This window comes from Orcinus orca, chromosome 18 (assembly GCF_937001465.1).
Source record: "Orcinus orca chromosome 18, mOrcOrc1.1, whole genome shotgun sequence".
NCBI classification, from domain to species: domain Eukaryota; kingdom Metazoa; phylum Chordata; class Mammalia; order Artiodactyla; family Delphinidae; genus Orcinus; species Orcinus orca.
Genome location: NC_064576.1, coordinates 64,755,862 through 64,775,678, shown reverse-complemented (window position 1 = coordinate 64,775,678; position 19,817 = coordinate 64,755,862). Strand labels below are relative to the sequence as shown.

General features: G+C 40.1%; 1 protein-coding gene across 3 annotated transcripts in view; it reads left to right on the top strand.

The window, feature by feature from the left end:
- The window catches only part of FREM2 (FRAS1 related extracellular matrix 2), a 161,651-nt gene that overhangs the window by 98,122 nt on the left and 43,712 nt on the right, over positions 1 to 19,817 (top strand). For all 3 annotated transcript variants that reach the window (XR_007473229.1, XR_004478336.2, XM_004282243.3), the window contains exon 7: positions 18,338 to 18,487. Coding sequence is in view for 1 of the 3 variants with exons in the window: in XM_004282243.3 (XP_004282291.2) it covers positions 18,338 to 18,487 (150 nt within the window). In the remaining 2 variants the exon portion in view is untranslated. The remainder of the gene's footprint in view (positions 1 to 18,337; positions 18,488 to 19,817) is intronic.

The following is a 19,817-nucleotide window of genomic DNA, read 5'->3' as shown; positions in this document are numbered from 1 at the left end:
CTTTTCTGTGCATGCAGACTTGCGGACCCTAGAATACTGAAAATGTCAGCAGTTATAGACGTAAGGCTAACTGATACATGAATTATTTTGGTTCACCTTTTACCAAGTATAACTCCTCCAGGATCATTAAGAGAACATGTGATGGAGTCTGGTAGTTCACTTGCACAAGGAAAAGCATTGCTTTTCCACATCATTTAGCAAGTTGTCCAGTGGAAGGGTTTCCCTTCTGAAGGACTGGGTTTGGGCTGTCTTGTCAAGTCCTCATGGATAAATGCTGTCTTGTGTTTGTTTTGTCTTTTTCATGGTAACACTATCTGCCTGATTCCCATCTTTTCCACACAGGAGAGTGAACGCTGGCCGTATAATACCATCTTGTAGACATCAAAGGATACATATTGCTGATGTATTATCACTCAAACCCTGGAAGCAGATCACTACACATGTTATAGGAACCGCAAGGTCTCAGTCACAGCTGAATTCCATGTTAGTGCTAAAATTCACATAAATCTGGGAAGCAACTTCTCAGATACTAGACTTCAGAGTTTGTAAGCTTAAAATTATTAAAAGAGATATTATAATCAAAAACAATAAAATTCATGAGACTGAATAATTAGAAAAGATCTCTTAGTACATGTTAGCAATAGCATCAGAAATTCCAAATTATTCACCAGCAACAGAGGTCTAGTGTATTCTTTTGTTGAAATTATAAAGCACAGAGTAAAGGCCAATAAACCAACACTACAACTTGGCTGAAAGCAGAACACTTACAGGCTTGACCTGCGTGCTCCATGATGTAAAGAGAGGCCAAAGTCTGTGAAATACTACAGTGAAATCACAGAGGTCTGTGTATTTAGTTAGTAAGTCCAGACAATGCACTATGTACTTATGGTCTGTTGTTGAGAATATACACTTCATAAAAATCCATTACTAAATAGACAACAGCATCTCCTTTGATTGTATTAGAATGAAAAATTAAGAAAAACATTTTGGAATGTAGGTACTATTTTCTGACACTGTTGGTATGTCCGTTGGTCACTGTAGAAATGTGGAACTTGTTAGTTTGCTTCCCTGAGAAACTTGTCACCAACCGGAAATAGTTCTGCTCGAATTAGAGATCTTGAATGGGCGTCCCTGTTCTCTGTATATCTTACGTGCTCTGCACGGGTAGATGTTACCTTTCACGGGAGGCTGATAGCCTTTATGAGCTCCCTAAGAAGCAGGTCTTCGTTCTGCCTTACTGAAGCAGACATTTGAATCTCTTTTTCTCTCCCTTTATTCCTAGTTTAGAAGTCACATACATACCTTTTTTTTTTTTGTCATTGGCCTTAAATTTTCTTTTAATAGACGTCAAGAAACTTGCTACAGACCGCAAGAGATACAAGATTACCCTGTAAAGTATATGGGGAATGTCATTTGATAAAACCAGTGGACTACATCATGCTACAGATAATCACAATAATAATCTGTGTTAGGATTATAAGATGTAGCTAGAACTAAAACCACCTCTTTTCTTTAGGCCATTTGTAACAATTTGAAGCACTTAAAATTAGGGATAAAACTTTCCCTTCACACTTCTAGAGACATAAAGCATCGCTGCATCCTTTCTCTAAGACACAGGTTGGGCTGCCCTGGTGGCACAGTGGTTGAGAGTCCACCTGCCGATGCAGGGGACACAGGTTCGTGCCCCGGTCCGGGAAGATCCCATGTGCCGCGGAGCGGCTGGGCCCGTGAGCCATGGCCGCTGAGCCTGCGCGTCCGGAGCCTGTGCTCCGCAGCGGGAGAGGCCACAACAGTGAGAGGCCCGCATACCGCAAAAAAAAAACACAGGTCTTCATTCTGCTGTAGTGAAACACACAACTGAAATAATGTATATTCAGACATTTATTTAGTTAAAATGTTTGCTGAGCATCTCTAATGCACCAGATGCTGTGCCAGGGGAAAAGAGATGAAGGATTTGTCCTGCCCTCACTCCTTATGTATATACGTCAGCACTGTATAGCACCTAGTAGCCCCCTTCTGAGTAGTGGGCATCCCCCAAGGCACCAAGGACACTGTGATGAACAAGACAGGCCCAATCCATAGAGGATTCCAACAAGGAAATAGGCAAACAGATACAAAAGTGGCAGCTGATCAAACCAGGCTCCATGTGCAATGGGTGCTTTCAAAGGGGCATCCAGTGGGACCAGAGGTTCTGGGAAAGCCACACAAAGAATCAAAAAGACTGAGTCATGGCATTTGGCAGCCCAGAAATTGATGTGCATTGTCACATGTCCCCTCGGGCTGTGACAGCAGTCACCGAGTTAAACACAGTCCTGGGAAAAGAAATTAAATGGTTGGTAGAACTTTATTAGCCAGTACTTAATAATAAAAGAGTCAGGAAAGTCAGAATATTGACATTGTAAGAGAGAAATAGCTTTCTCTTTACACTTCATAGGGCTGAAATGTATCTCAGCTTCAATTTCCCTGAGGGTGTTTCACAAACAATCTGTTTCCCTGTCTCAGGAAGGATGCCACAAAGCTGAAATTCTGGTCAAAATGCCAGCAAGCAGCTCATTCTTCTTTTTGTTGTTGTTCAAGAATCACACTTCTTCAAAGGGATAATTTTCAGGACCACACTCACTGCCAGGGACAGCTTTAAAACGCCAAACCCGTGGAGTCCTTCACGATCGCAGCGCTGCAAGGTGATCCTCCAAGTACAAAATAAAATTATAGATAGTAGAGATGCTGCCTTTACATTTGTGACTCTGTGGTGCGTGGTCTCCAGCTCAGTAAACTGGTAAAGTACTGTCTACACTGCACAACAGGGTTGAAAGAAGTACAGAGATTCATACCCACTTTCCAGGGGATTGTTATCCTCCCAATGGATCAAGCTTGCATGTCTTAACTGACATTGGTCCAGAATACATATTTTGAAGTTTTTTAAAATGTCAGTACATTTTTTTTTTTTTTTTTTTTCGGTACGCGGGCCTCTCACTGCTGTGGCCTCTCCCGTTGTGGAGCACAGGCTCCGGACGCGCAGGCTCAGCAGCCATGGCTCACGGGCCCAGCTGCTCTGCGGCATGTGGGATCTTCCCGGACCGGGGCACGAACCCGCGTCCCCTGCATCGGCAGGCGGACTCTCAACCACTGGTCAGTACATCTTAATAGCACTATGTACTAACCTACTTCAGGATACTGAGAGGACAAATAAACTGTTAGCAGGAGATGTTTGATTAATTCTCTGAGGACAACTTCATTACCTCGTTCAAAACATGATATCCCGTGACATTTCTGTGAATAGGGAAACTCCATTAAACCCTTGTGTTATAATTATGGGAGACCCAATAATTAAGTTATGTATGGAATTCATTTCTTTTCTTCTTTTTCTTTTGAAACAGTGAAAGTAATATAGGCATACAAGTAACCATGGCCCTAGTGCCTTAGCTTCTGAAAGAAATCAAAGCAAATCAAAGAAAAAATAAAGAGCAGCAGTAGTCCTTGCTCTAACCTGGTTTTCCTCCTGCATTCTTTTTTTTTCTTCTTCTTTTTATTTTTGGCTGTGTTGGGTCTTGGTTGCTGTGCGCGGGCTTTCTCCAGTTGCGGCGAGTGGGGGCTACTCTTTGTTGTGGTGCGCGGGATTCTCATCGTGGTGGCTTCTCTTGTTGCAGAGCACGGGCTCTAGGTACGCGGGCTTCAGTAGTTGTGGCGCGCAGGCTCAGTAGTTGCGGCGCACGGGCTTAGTTGCTCCGCGGCATGTGGGATCTTCCCGGACCAGGGCTCGAACCCGTGTCCCCTGCACTGGCAGGCAGATTCTTAACCACTGCGCCACCAAGGAAGCCCTCCTCCTGTATTCTTAATCTTGGTGACTAGTTCTCCCATGACTAGACTCCTGTCTCCCACTCCCTACCCCAAATCCTTGACTCTGTCTCCTTTATATCTCTGAATGTTGTATGCTTACTATCTTCGCCCATCTGAACTGCTACCACATCGTGCAAGCCAGCCTCATACCTGGCCTAGATTCCTGCAGTTGCTACCTAGTTTCTCTGCTTCCAGTTTGCCCACCCCACCCAACATGCATCCATCCTCCAGACCATTTAAATGCATGTTTTATCACATCCGTCCCCTTCTTAAAACTGAGCCCACCTCTCATGTGATAACTTCTGTGACGAGGTTCCAGCACCATAGCGTACCACACATGACGTGGCTAATTGCCTTCTGTTTTCCCCATTCCCCCCATCTCCTCACCCGGAGTAGCATACCAACCACTCCAAATTCTCTGCAGTCCCCAAATACGTGGGGCTGTCCATTCATTGTCTGCTCTAGCTTCATGCCGCCCTTTCTGCATGGAAAGTTCCCCCACTCCATCTTCTCATATTTCACCTGGCTAACTCATATGAAGGTCCCCAAATGCAGCTGCTGATAATAATAATAATAATAACAGGGCTTCCCTGGTGGCACAGTGGTTGAGAGTCCGACTGCCGATGCAGGGGACGTGGGTTCGTGCCCCGGTCCTGCGCGTCCGGAGCCTGTGCTCCGCAACGGGAGAGGTCACAACGATGAGAGGCCCGCGTACCGCAAAATAATAATAATAATAATAATAACAGCTTACCCCAACTGGGCACTTACTATGTGCAGGTAATGTACTAAGCAACTTATGGCCACCTTCTTATTTTGTCTTTTAGAAGAAAACACCCATGGGGACTTCCCTGGTGGTCCAGTGGTTAAGACTCTGTGCTTCCAATGCAGGGGGCGCAGGTTCTATCCCTGGTCAGGGAACTAAGATCCCACATGCCACGTAGCACAGCCAAAATATTTTTTTAAATAAAAGAAAAAAATAGAGGGGTGGGATAGGGAGGGTGGGAGGGAGATGCAAGAGGGAGGAGATATGGGATATATTTATATGTATAGCTGATTCACTGTGTTATAAAGCAGAAACTAACACACCATTGTAAAGCAATTATACTTCAATAAAGATGTTAAAAAAAAAAGAAGGAAAAAGAAAAGAGATAAATAAAACACTCACAATTAAAGAACAGGGGAGAAGGAAGAGAAATGAGAGAAGAACCAGGAGAGAGTGGTATTATAGAGGGAAAAGGATAAAGACATTCAAAGGATTCAAAAGGATAAAGACTAGGCTTTTCTCTAGTTGCGGCGAGCGGCGGCTACTCTTTGTTGCGGTGCGCTGGCTTCTCATTGCGGTGGCTTCTCTTGTTGCGGAGTACGGGCTCTAGGTACACGGGCTTCAGTAGTTGTGGCACGTGGGCTCAGCAGTTTTGGCTCGCGGACTCTAGAGCACAGACTCAGTAGCTGTGGCGCATGGGCTTAGTTGCTCCGCGGCATGTGGGATCTTCCCAGACCAGGGCTTGATTCTTAACCGCTGGGCCACCGGGGAAGTCCCTGAGCTACCTTTTAACCACTTAGTTCACACAACTCAGCCCTAACTCAGGGCTGCTCCTTTTATCCCAGGAGGTTATATGGCTCTATTGTTTTTAATTTCACTTTTTAAAAACATTAGACAGATTTCATCCTCTATAAATGAAAATAAAACACAAATCTAAAGGATTAAACACGATGTTTTCTTAGGACCCATGTATATTACTGAGTACATTTTATCTGAATATGAGAAGTCACATGAAAATCATGATGCCTACACTTCTATCATCTGGGTTTATGGTTTCTCTTCAGTGCGCAAACCATTTATGAGAAAGAATGTTTTTTTTTAACTCTTATTTTTCCTTGAGAGGAAGCAACTGTTTTCTTTTCAATAAAAAATAAAGACAGCATAGATAAAATGTTGAATGAGAGAAATAGCTGCAAGCTAGTATCATTATCCACGAGAAAACCACCAATCCGAGAAGACCAGGAAGAAGGTGCACAGACCCGAACGCTTCGTGATCTGACTTGGCACAGCTGGACTGGGTTTCGTCCATTTGCAGACCAGGAATCCAAGAACCATTCCTCTGTCGATGGACGTTTAGGTTGCTTCCGTGTCCTGACTATTGTAAATAGTGCTGCTATGAACATCGGGGAGCATGAATAGGAGGGAAGTCCCAAAGGGTGGGGATATTCATTTTGTTGTGCAGCGGAGGCTAACACAACATGGTAAAGCAACCATACTCCAATAAAAATTAAAAAAAAAACCCCAAGAACCAAAGAGGTTGACTTCCCCAATGTCAGGCATTTCAGAAGTGACTGAAAGGGGACTTGCACTCATGGCTTGTAGGACAGTTTCCTGTGTTTTTCCCCATCACACTGCAAGAGGATGGAAGACTCCTGGGACCACTTTTCAGGTTCTAGCTAAGAAGCAATGGAGCAGAGTCGGCCACTGCTACTGAGTAATACTCACAAGGAAGAACAGGGAAGGAGGATTCTTACAAAAAAGGAGCACATCCCCTCAGCTTGAAGTGGAGCAGCTTTGGCTATTCATTCTGGAGTCCCTTCCTTTACCGCCTGCAGGCACGTTTCAAGTGTCGGTTATTGAACAGTCTGTGGTCAAGGTTATTTATTTTTTGAGTGTCAACCACATGCTTTTATTCCTGAGACCTCACACAGGTTGTGTTTGACACCATGTTGGCCGTAATCCTTCTTCGTTCAGCTGCTGGGATTCCCACATAAATCACCCCGATGTCAAAGTCTCTGCAGACTCTGAAATTTTATGAAATTCACTTTAGTCTGCAGGAATAAAAATATACATGCATGCTTTCTGATGGGTGATTTGGGGAGCAGTAACAATTTTAAATGAATGGAGAATTTAAGAATAAGGTGGTATCTTAATTTTCTTTCCCTGTTCCTGTAATGATGGTGTGCTCTTGTTTTTTGGTTTTTTTGGGGTTTTTTTTTATGGTACGCAGGCCTCTCACCCCTGCGGCCTCTCGCGCAGGCTCAGCGGCCATGGCTCACGGGCCCAGCCGCTCCGCGGCACGTGGGATCCTCCCGGACCGGGGCACGAACCCGTGTCCCCTGCATTGGCAGGCGGACTCTCAACCACTGCGCCACCAGGGAAGCCCTGCTCTTGTTTTTTTAATGAAGAAATTTACCTTCACAACTGAGGAATACTGATCTATAACATATTCTAATTTTTCTCTTACATGGATTATTGTGTCTCTGTCTTTACAGACTCTCATTACACTTCTTTAAAGAAAAATATTCTAAAAATGCTCACTTTTCCATTTTTTAATCATTTTCAGAGAAAGTACTACATAATAAAAAAAGCACAGATTTTGCAGTCTTAGAAACTTACATTTGAATCCTGCTTCCACTATATATGAGCTGTGTGACCTTGAGATAATTATTTAATCTCTCTAAGTTTCAATTTCATTTTTGTAAACAGCAGATAAAAATAATGACGTTATAAGTCTGTGTTGGGAGCACGATAGGTAATATAACAAAGATTCTAGGGATTCTGATGTGACCTGCAGAGGCAGACACTCAGTAAAAGTAGCTATTACGTCATAATATTACTCTTGCACTAGCTTTAATAGTAATTGGTGTGTTTTCACAAGATGAGCTTTAGAGCCATAGTGATGATTACTTTGGATTAGAGACTGGAAGCAGTATCAGTCTTAGCTTATGTCTCCACACACTATTTTATGACCTCGTATGTCAGGCTCCACCCTTCTCATTGGAGTTTATGGATGAACAGTAGTACTTGATTTCCGCCTTGGGGGAGGTCTCTGTCTAATGAGGGAGATGAGTGAGTGAATGAGTCATGTGAATACAGCGTGAAAAGTGCCATGTGAAGTATGAGCTGCAGGACTTGCTTGACGGCTGTCAACTGGGAGGAGGTTAGATGTGAAAATCGAAAGGCACAAACCTTGCAGGACCTTGCAGAGTCTTAGATAATGATTTTTTGGAAAGTGAAATAACTTCTCAGTTCCCTAGAGAGGATACTCATCCACACCACTGAGAAATACTGCAGCAAGCTGGTAAAGATGCCAGAATCTGTTAAGGGTAAAAAAATGTTTTAAAGATTTTAACAAGAGAGAAGAGACTTTCCACTCTGTAATAAATGTTTTTCTTAAATCTACTGTTTTGAGGTTATGTTTAATGGAGGTGTGTTATACAGATTAATTCTTGCTTAGTATTAATACTTTCATTACAAAATTATTACATGAGCACCATAGAGAAGTACATAAACTAAATGGCAGTAGTCTTGTCTTATCTCCCTCTTCAGACCCACACCTCTCCCTTGAGGTCACTTAAGTACAATGTGTGGCTTTTCTGTACACGCAATTACATGCACACATTTTCTTTTACTTTGATTAGAAGTAATTATTGTTATAGTGAAGAGGCAACGAGCACATATTCTAGAGGGAGGCAGTCTGACTTCCTTTCCACTTACTGGCTATTGATCTGGAACTCCTGGACTTCAGTTTCCTTATCTGTATAGTGGAGATGATAATAATACCTACCTCAAAAGGTTATGAGCACTTAGAACAATTCAGGCACACTGAAAATACTCAATTAATGTTTGTTATTCTACTTGATCTTTTTATGCATAGTATTTTATGTTATAGTTATTTCACATAACAGTGTATGACACAAAAAGCTTTTTGTGTCATAAACCTACTGATTCTTTTTAATGGCTACATAGTATTCCACAGGGTGGCTGTAACGTATTTTTAAAAGTCCGTATTGATGAGCTTTGAAGTTGTTTTCAGATCTTTCTCTATCCCACTCATGAGGTAGTAAATATCTTTTTCACATATGCAAGATATCTCTCATTTGCTTAGTACTTATCATTACATTCAGTTTTAGATGCTACAAAGAATACTGTTTAGGAAATTGTAAATTGAATCCATTGAGTTGAGAAATCAGTTAGAGAGTTATAACCAGTTTTCCTTCCTCTCCCTTGTTTATATGATGTGATATCATATAGGATAGAAATAAAAAAGAGTTTTAAAAACACTCTCCTAGAGATGGGTTCTCAGAAATATTTGTTGAATAAAGAATATTCAGGAAGCCTTCTTCAAATGCTACTGGATGGTGGAAAACTCTGATGACCTTAACATTTAAATTTTATTTTAAACTTGTATCGACCCTGAAAAAGACAAAATCAGAGTTTTGGAGTGAAACTAGATCGACAGTAGAATCTCTGATTACAGTATCCTTTTTGGAGAAAGGCTCACCACGTATTCTCAGCTGCAATCTTGGGAAGATTCAGTCCTTAAGTTATAAGCATTTTAGACATGTCCTGACTTTTCTTTATTCTTTCTGAGAAAATTATAGTTGGCAAGGAAAAGCAATGTCAAAACATGCCTTTAAACTGATATATACTCAAACATATATTTGACCTTTTTTCTTTCAACAAGAATTTTGAAAGTGCTTTTTAGAGACTAAATATTAGGTCTTTCTTAAGAATGTGTGTTTACATATGTTTTGAAAGAAAAGTAGGGAAAGGCCCAGTCAAAATTATTTAAAACTAATTTTTTACAAGATGTTATTTATAGAAGGAAGTTAATCTAATTTTTTTCCTTCCTATTTACAAACGTAATAGATGCTACTTGGGGGAAAAATGTAAAATATATAGCAAATTAGTGTGTGGAAGAAATGTGCTGCAAGGGAGGTAAAATTTCCTCATGATCCCACCTCTAAGAAATAACCAGTTAGCAACTTGATATATATTCTTTCTTATTTTTCTGTGCAGCAATAATATGTGTATGAACAACATGTATTATTTTATACATACCATTCTGTAACTATCATGTAAAAATTTTTTTTCTTTACAGAAAGGTACAAAAATTATACAGCATAATGTGTGCTCTATCTAAAATCAACCAGTGTTCCATTTTTCTTAGTTGCCTCAGGTCCTTTAAAGGAATCAAACACTAGACATAAAACATAAGTTTCCTTCTAGTACCATTCAACTACCATGGTCCTCCAAAGTAGCAGTGATCGCAAACTGGATAAGTATCTATTTCAACTTGCTTTTTTTTTTTTTTAAAATCAGCATCGTGTTTTCAAGATCTGGTTGTTTTGATGAATTTAGATGAGTGTTATTATCCATTCCCCTACTGCCCTACTGACATTGGGTTTTGTATGTATATATAGAGTTGCACTAAACGTATTTGTAAATATTCCTGAATATACATGTAGGGAACTTTTCTAGGGCGTATACCTAAAGATAGAATTGATGGGTCATGCTGGACGTGCAAGTTCAATTCTACCAGATATTGCCAAATCTCTCCAAAGTGATTGAATCAATTGCCTTTCTACCCGCAGCATCTGAGAATGTCTGTTCCCACACATTGTTGAACTGTTTGGGTTTTGCTAATCTTATGAATATTAAATAATATCTCATTTTAAGATTATTTACATATAACAGTGAAAGTTTTCTCTCCTGAGATTTGAATGTTTATATAATTTTTCAATTTTTCCACTTGCTGTTAAAATTTTTGTTGTAGATTTATAAAAGTTTTCATTTATTTTGGATACCAATCTTTTGTTTTGGGGGTCAGGGATACATACATGCTGTAGACAAAGGTTGTGATATTTTTTAATGCGATGTTGCGATATTTTTTAATATTCCTACTAAATTATTTTGCCTCATCTATCATTTTCTGAGCATTGTAAGATTTTAAAAAACCCACTATAATCGTAGATTAATCAATATTTTCCTATAATCGTCAATTTTTGCTTTATATATTTCAATACAAATTCAAGCATGTCAGATAATCTTGGTTGGCCGTTGTTTTGTATTATGTGGAATTCCTCTGTATTAATGAATTTGCTTTAAATTGTATTTGGACTTTTGTTAATGTCACTACGCTGCCTTGCTTTTTTCCTGTTGTCTTAACATAGCCTTCTTACATCCTTATAGTTTTCATATTTTCCTCAAATTTTGTTTACAGCTACTTTTTTACATCTGTTTGTTTTTTAATCCAGCCCATCTGTTTTAAATAAGGAAAGTTAAGCCGTTTGCCTTATTCTAGTTATGGCAATATACTTGGGCTTTTAATTTGGGGTTTCTGCATATGCATTTTTCCTTTACTTTTTTCCCTCCTTACAGCTTCTTGTTGTGCCAAGAAAGTTTTCCATATCCTTTGTGATCTTTATTTTCTACTGGTTTCTGTCCTTTTGGTGGCAACTCATAATTTTCATGAAGGTACTTTACTATCTGCCTAACAAAGTTTACTCTCTTGAAAAAGACAAGGACATGGAATAGTCTAGACACCCACTGAATTCATCTGTTTATAACTTCCTCTCTGTTGTCTCAAGTTTCAGTTTCAGCGTTAAGTTGAGAATATCAGTTGCGATGATTGTTTATGCCTGCAGTCAATAGTTGGATTTACCAGCATATTTTATTGATTGCTCAGCAAAGTGTCTTGCATCCAGTTCCTCCATTTGATTTTACTTCTCTTCTGTGCTTTTAGCACTTTCTCAGTGTGCATCTATAGGTGAGAAAACCTCTTCGTCTTCAATGGCTGAAAATATGTTTATTTTGCCCTCGCTCTTGAGTTCCGTTTTCCTTTGGTTTCTATGGCTCCAGTGTTGATTCGCAGCCTTTGTGCAGACTCAAGAGGCCAGCAGAACCATTCGCTTTGCGCTCCGCTCACCACTGTGATGTCCTGTTGTTCTGTTACGTTTTTAGTTCACAGAGATGCTTATCTTGTTTTGAGCATAGCTCTCCCTTTCCTTATCAAGCATAATAATGATAAAGGGAAAGTCTTCAAAGCTACCAAGAAGAAATGGCATGCTGTCTTTAATTTTTAATCTATCATTGCTGCTGAGGAAGCCAAGTAGAGGGTGTGAAATCACAAAACTGTCTTTAGCCAGATGTCAATGTCTTCACTAGATTTTCTACCTTAAAAAAAGGAAAGAAAAACAATCAGCTTCATAGCCTGGTCTTTCATTTTCTGAATGAACTGTAATTCAGTCAGTCCCCTTCTGAGGGATTTTGGGCTTGTTTTCAGTTGTGCCTGAGTACAAATGAAGTACAACATACTTGTGTATGTATCTTTGTACACTTACGTTAGCATTTCTATATGATACACCTACATACGTTGAATTCAGGGTAGAAATTATGTTCATTAAAATCTTGTGACAACCTTTTGTATTATGGTTGCCTTAGTTAAGGTTAGTTATCTTCGTTAAGGGTACACACTTTATCTAGGCATGGATCCTAACCCACCATTTCCCTGATGTGTGACTTTGGGCAAATCTCTTAATCTCCCTAATCCTTAGTTTCCTTATCTGTGAAAAGAAGACTAATATAGTACGTACCTCATAGGGTGGCTGTAAGGATGAAGTAAGATACTGAAATCAAAACAATTAGTGTGGTATCTAACCATTACTTATTATTTGCTAAGGACACTGACATGAGCTAAAACAGCCTGAAGGTTGCTGAGACCTGTAGAGGTTTTCAAAAGCACTGGTGAGATACATGGGTGGGGCTGGGAGTATATGGTAGATCTCTGTACCTTCTGCTCAGTTTTGCTCTGAAAACAATTCTGAACTGAAAACTACTCTAAAAAATATAGTCAGCTTAGAAAAAGAAAGAAAGGAAGAAAGGAGGGAAGGAAGGAAGGAAAGAAGGAAGAAAGGAAGAAAGGAAGGAAGGAAGGAAGAAAGGAAGAAAGAAAGAAAAAGGAAGGAAGGAAGGAAGAAAGGAAGAAAGAAAGAGAAAGGAAGAAAGGAAGGGAGAAAGAAAGAAAAAGAAAGGAAGAAAGAGAGAGAGAGAAAGAAAAAAGAAAGAAAGAAAGGAAGGAAGGAAAGAAAGAAAGAAAGAAAAAGAGAAGACACTGGTGCCTGGGGGAACCCATTGGAAATTATGATTCGATAAATTGGAGGTGAGAACAAGCATCTGTATCTTTAAATCTCCTTGGCAGATTCTAATGCACATCCAACTTGGAAATGCCTGGAGGCAAAGTATTTAAAAAGTGAAAGTAAAAAAAAACCCTTCTCTTGGAGTTCATTGTGGTGGGCTTCCCTTGCCCCTGTGGACCTGCTCCAGATTCAAAGGTCAGCCCTCAGCAGTCATTTTACTGCAAAGACAAGCACTTCATCCTCCTTCTGAGGCTTTGTAACTCCCACTGCCTGATGCTAAGGACGGTTGTCTTCTAACTCAGCCACCACAAAGACGTATTTATTCATTTGCTCTGGCAAATCACTGATCCTATTTTACACGACGTTCATTACCTCCGTAAACGTTAATTGAGCACCTACGGCCAGACATTGATTACACTAAGTGTTAGGAAAACATCAGTGAGTAAAGGAGGCTTACTTCCTCCCCTTAGAGAGCTCAGAGACAGTGAGGGATACAAGCCTGAGGTGACTGGGGAGGGGGCGGGGTTGACGAGGGAAGACAGGGTGCTCCCCAGCACAAGTGACTTCTACTGAAACCCGAATTCCCTGGTGTCCAGTGGTTTAGGACTCCGCGCTTCCATTGCAGGGAGTCTGGGTTCCATCCCTGGTCAGGGAACTAAGATCCCACAAGCCGCGTGGTGCGTCTAAAAAATAAAAATAAAAAAAATCTGAAACCGGAGTTATCCTGTGAGGAGGGAAGAGTGTTCAAAACAATGGCAGTGGTATAGCAAAGACTGGGAGTGCCACATTTAAGACATTCAAGACACTGGATTTTGGGGTAGAAAAGAGGCCAAAATGAGATTTAAAAGGCAAACTGAGACCAAATGTTTAGTGTTTTACAAACCAGTGTTTTTAACCAATGTTAAAAAGTCTGTTAGCAGCCCTAAGAGCGTTGAAACATTGAAAGGCTTTCAGCAAAGGGATTGCCATGATGAGATTTGCTTTGGGGGATGGCCTCTGGTTAAGAGCCTAGCTAAGTTGCTGTTGGGAGAGTTCAATGTCAGGTGACGCTGGCTGCATCTAAGGTAGTGGCAGTGACATAGAGAGAAACCAGGGGGTGGGCAGTGGGGGTGACTCTACTGCCTCTGTTTGAGAGTTTACCTTGAGGTGCTGACAGCATGGCGTTGTGTAGGCAGCCAGTTATCAAGGTCCAAAACTCAGAAGAGAGATCTGAATTGGAAATCATTTAGGGAGGTTCCTTTGTATTATTTTCAGCCCTGAACCAAAAGATGGCGTAGAAGTTTTTTTTTTTTTTTCAATTCTAAGCAAACATCTTAGAGCTGCAAAGCCTACTTGACCAATGTTCCAGGTACACGTGAGTAAATAAGATTTGGCTCCAGATAGCAATTACTACTGGCACCTCTTCCTTTCATCTCATGAGACACAAAGTAATTGTAAACATCAATCTAGACACCACAGACTCAGCAAAGGAAAAAAGTTCACTTTTTCCCTGTGGGGAAAAACTTAAATGATTTTCCCTTTGTCTTCATTGCAGGTGTGTGTGTTGTACAGCTTGCCAAGCTCCTCGTCAACTATGTTTGCAAGAAACAGACATGATCCTATCTGTGTTGTTTGTATTGAAAGTATTCCCAACCTTGAAAAGCATATTAATGTTTAATGAACTAAAACAGACTTTTCTGTAGGCAATGCCTTGATCTGTGCCCTTTCTTTAAAAGTGTTAACACCACAAAGGATACAGAGAGTAGAATTTGGCTTCCCTTGAGAATTTCACACTCTATCACGTGGCCAATTTAAAAACCTCCCTTGTGCTTCCCTCACACTGTTTGTATATAACTTATCTTTTCTCCGCTGGGGGAATAAACGTGCATTCTGCCGTGTCACCTGTGGTTGGTGGAGTGGTGACGAATGACTGTTTTATGGTGTTTTGTGGGTGTGGGCTACATGACTTTATTTGATATTTTCTCATTCCAGGTAGTAATACCAGCCACTGACTGTTTTCTCTATTAAGATTGTGAACTTACAAGGCACGGTGTGTATTTAAGATCTGATTACACAATTAAATAGTTTTTTTTCTTTCTGATCTACTTGAAGTTGTAATATGGATATTTACAAAACTAATAGACAAAGGTCTACAGTTTACTTAACTTTTAAGAGAAACCAAGCTTCTAGATAAAAACAAATAAGCATCTTACCAAAGAGAGGTGAGTTAAAATCTTATTCATAAATAATAATTTGCAAGAACAAGCAGTTCTTCTGAATTTCGCATAGGTATCCTTTAACTGTTGACAGTTTCATCCATTTATCCTTCTCTTCCTTTCACTAGTTTATTACTTCCACATTAAAATGGTCAAGGAAACTCTTGCCAATTATCTTGAGCAATTATCTATAACTCAACTCACTGCTTGAAGGATTTTTAAGTCGTTCACATTACATAAGATTCTGTACAAATGGTAATAATTATAAATAATATTTAAGTTTTAGAGACTTATGACAAGGTATTGAGAAATTGAAATAACAATAATGATGATTCTTTTCAGTTCTCATTCAACCGCACTGAAAAGATACAGAGGTGCTAATGCCACCATTTCTTTTTATTCATGATGTAAGAAACTAGGCAGTTAACGAGAATGAATAAAAACTATTAAAATGTGTTTTAATTTCATCAGAGTCACTTTATACTTTAATTGCAGTGACTGCAATTGATTAGTAGACTAATTTTCCAGTGATCATGAATAGAGCACAGAGAGGGAGAGAAAGTACATAAATAACTTAAATCTACAGATAGGCAAAAAAAATCAATCTTAAGGAGAAAAATATCTTTCCTAATGCGTTCTATTAGCTGCAGTGTAAAATTGAGAGGTTTAGGGTTAAAACCCTTTTTCCATTCCTCCTCTTTCTTTCTGCTGGAGGTAACCACACACTATACAATGGCGATATGATATATTGTTTGCATCATTCACATAAATCTTATTATTTATTGCATTGTTACATGTGCTGTGACCTCCCACCTCTGTCTCTCTCTCCCTTCCCCCTCTCGTTCTCTCTCTCTCTCTCTCTCTCACACACACACACGCATAAAGCACATATGTCAGACACATAATAAATGTTCTACACGTGGTAACTATTATCATTACTCTTCACTCTTAATGACAACTTGGATAAAAAATTTTCAGAGTACTATTTAATACATAGAACTCTATTTTCTTATATGAACTGCACATTATGCTATAACATCAAAACACTTGATCTACAGTTGACGGAGTGAGTCTGAACACACACTTGCAGAACAAAATTTGGTCTCTGCGTAGCCCATTTGGTGATTCATGGTCGTATTCACTCACATGATTTTAGTCTGTTCCACCTCTAGTATGTATCTGGGAGGAGCAGAGAGACGGGAATACGGGAGGGGTCTCCCTCACTGCATTTCACAGATATCTTCCATAACTCAAATCTAATCTGTACAACGATGTGGTTTGCCAGGAATGTGAAGAGGCTTAGATCACTCACTAGATGCAGATGATCAGGCCTCTGCAATAATCGCAAAAGCCTTTTAAAAGACACACAGATGTGCTTGGTGTGGTCGTCTGGTCACAATAAGCATTTTCAGGGTTTCGTCTTCACCTTTGCCCCCTACTCAGCGTGAGAAATGTAAGGAATTTATTGGCTCGTATTTGAGGTCCACCTTGGCTGAGGTGAATAAGATAATCCCTTCATCTGTGTACATCCACTCACAGGCCCTAGCACTGTCCAGGCTGAAGGGATGAGAAGGTGAAAGTAAGCTGTAGGCAGATTTATCACCCCGTGAACCAAAATATGCAGCAAAATCTCCAAGGTTGCTTTTGTATTATTCAAGAGTTCAGGGAGCTCTGTGCTTTTTATCATGCTCGCATATGAAGGAACAAAGAAAACACAACTTTCCAGTTTCAATAAAGATCATTTATTTGGGGGAAGGAAGATAAAGAATCCTTACTCGAGCAGTGCACAGAATGGGTTTCCTGTGGCTGTGAGCCATAATTGTAGGGTTTTGTTTCATTTTTGTGTTTGGTGATTCAATTAAATGCTCTGAAACGTGATAGTCGTCTCTTGAATGACCTTGTGTTTTAGGGAACATTGATGTGAGTTGCATGACCTTTTAGACTTAGATCTCTGGAGTCCTTAAAACCACACACAGATGACTAAAATGTCTCAAGTCAAAGGACTATTTGCCTTATCCCATGAATATACTCAATTAATTTATCTTTGTTGATAAGCTCACAATAGGGAAAGTATACACTCCATTTACTATTTCTGCAATTTCCCACAAGCCTATAAATATTTCAAAATAAGTTTTGGGGATCTTTTTTAAAAGCTCACAGATTGTCTCCCAGGTTTCTTCATTAGTCAGCTAACTGCTATCCCTCAGACTCCGGCAGCTGTCTCACGAGGTAAACTGGTCACGGGTAGAATCAGACAGGGAATGATGGTTAGATCAATTCATCGCCAATACTGGAGAAAAATACAAAGTCTCCAAAGTGTGTGTCCTGTTTTAATGGCCTAAGTCACATGATTTTCATACACGTTTAAAACAAATGTAAGGGCTTCCCTGGTGGTGCAGCGGTTGAGAGTCCGCCTGCCGATGCAGGGGACGCGGGTTCGTGCCCCGGTCCGGGAAGATCCCACATGCCGCGGAGCGGCTGGGCCCGTGATCCATGGCCGCAGAGCCTGCGCGTCCGGAGCCTGTGCTCCGCGGCGGGAGAGGCCACAACAGTGAGAGGCCTGCGTACCGGAAAAAAAAAAAAAAAAAAAATGTAAGCCCCTTGGTATGAGATTATTTCTCTAGTGGAACCTCAGTATAGAGTACCCCCAAAACCCTATAGGTAACCTACTATCATGTCCTAAAGTCTTCAGGACTCTCATATTCTAGTTATGCCAATCGTATGTAGTCTAGTTATGCCAATAGGGGCTAACTCTCTAGGGGTTATAAGAGGCCCAAAGACAGTGGACTGATGGACTAGAAGATGTCGTTATGCAAATAGTCTCCAGAGTGATGACGTGGTAGGAGACAGGAAAATGAGCCGTCCGGCAAAATACATAAAATTTCAGCTTTATGTGTTTTGTTTCATTTTGCAGCTACTTTACCAGCTAAACTTTTAGGAAGTACATTTAGAAGCCATTTATAACCCCACATACAGGGGACAAAGTAACTCATGTGCCTCAAGATAAGGATGCTCCATCAGAGGGAATTCCCTGGTGGTCCACTCGGTGCTTCCACTGCCGTGGCGGTGGATCAGTCCCTGTTCAGGGAACTAAGACACCACAAGCCGTGCAGCGCCGCCAAAACAAAACACAGCAAAACAACAACAACAAAAATAAGCAATAAAAAAAAGTTCCATTAGACACTTTACCATATGTATTTTTGTTTTTCAACAGAGGCATTTTGATCTGAAAACTGTGTTAAGTCTAGAGATTAAAGAGATGTTATCTTGCTAAAAGGAAAAAAAAATGATGGTATAAGGAAGTCGATAAGATGAAGCGAACTGTTCTTTGGAATTTCATCGTACAGTTTGATGTGGAAAAGTAGTAACAGAAATGGTTTCTGTTTCCTTCTTAACAGAGCCCATCCTCTACTTTGGTGACGTCGAGTACCCTGTGGACGAGAGCATAGGCTCTGTGGACGTGCGGGTATGGAGAGCCGGCACTGACCTGTCCCAGGCTTCTAGCGTCACCGTGAGGTCTCAGAAGACAGACCCTCCCTCTGCTGATGGTGAGCAGTTCCCTACAGCAACTCTTTTGAGTATTCTACAATTTTCCACTTGCCATGATGAAATACCTTAAAGCCCAAATACTTCACTTCTGTTTAAGCAGTCTGGTTGAATGTAATTTTTTCTGAAATTATTACTGTATAGTTGGCAAATCTAGGCTCTATTTACTATTGTGAGAAAATACATCTAGAGGGCCACAAATCAAAAGCTGAGTTATAAACATATAAGTCAAAGACTCTACATTTGAATGCCTTTATTTGCATGAATTGGTTCTCTATACTTGGGAAATCTACCATCGTTGAATATTATGACATCATATGCACAACTAGAATAATCGTGAAGGCCACCCTCAGAGAAATCTAGTGGCATTTAAGTATCATGCAGGTATGTATCTCTAGCTTGGCTCCTTCCTCATTTTAAACAAACGTCCCCATAAATACTTGGGACCCAAAGACTTCTCCTACACTTCATTATACAATCTGTCCTAGCCGACACATGCTTGCCTTTTATTCTGCAATCTACATCTGCTAAAAGTTTATCTTAAAGCTGGGACAAGCATAAGATAAGAAATTTCCTTTTTTGTCCCATCTAAATGACCAGCAGTACAAACTATCTCTTACACATGCCCACACACGTACATCGTACACACATCACACATTCGTCACACATACCATTCATCCCATTTTATGTCACCCTTAAGTTTTCACTTTTTAAATGTTGTAGAACCAGCATAGTGTTTTGCATGTAGCCGGTGTCCAATAAACATTTGTTTAGCCAAATCAGTCATTTCTTTACAGAAAATTCAAATCAAAGAAAGAGATGAGAATAAAGGTAAAGAAGAAGAGGAAAAGAAAAACACGGAAAGAACCACAGTGAGATTCAGATACAGAGACTTTTAAAAATGAATTAAAGACTCATACTCAAATATAGTTGCATATTCAGAGGTAAACAGATACAAAAGGAGAGTTAGAAGAGCAGAAGGTATGAAAACAAGGAAGAAATAATACTGAACACTCTCCCCTCTTCTCAGTCTTTATGGATGTAGTGCCTAAAGATTAAGAGAAAGTTTTGTTTTTTTAACTACTTTAGAACATAAATGGAGATGTCAACACTAGTATGCGCCCCACAGTCTGAAAAATAATAAGCCAAAAACCAAATATGTCTCTGGGGCAGGTGTGGGTGAAGCATGTCAGACAAAAGCTTGTATCTGAAATGTGTTGTTTTAACCAGCAGGCAGTCACACACCTAAAGTTCTGTAGTAGCTTCTGAAAATAGATTTGGATATTTAACTAATGATAACAAAATTTCAATATTTATATTTCATATATAATT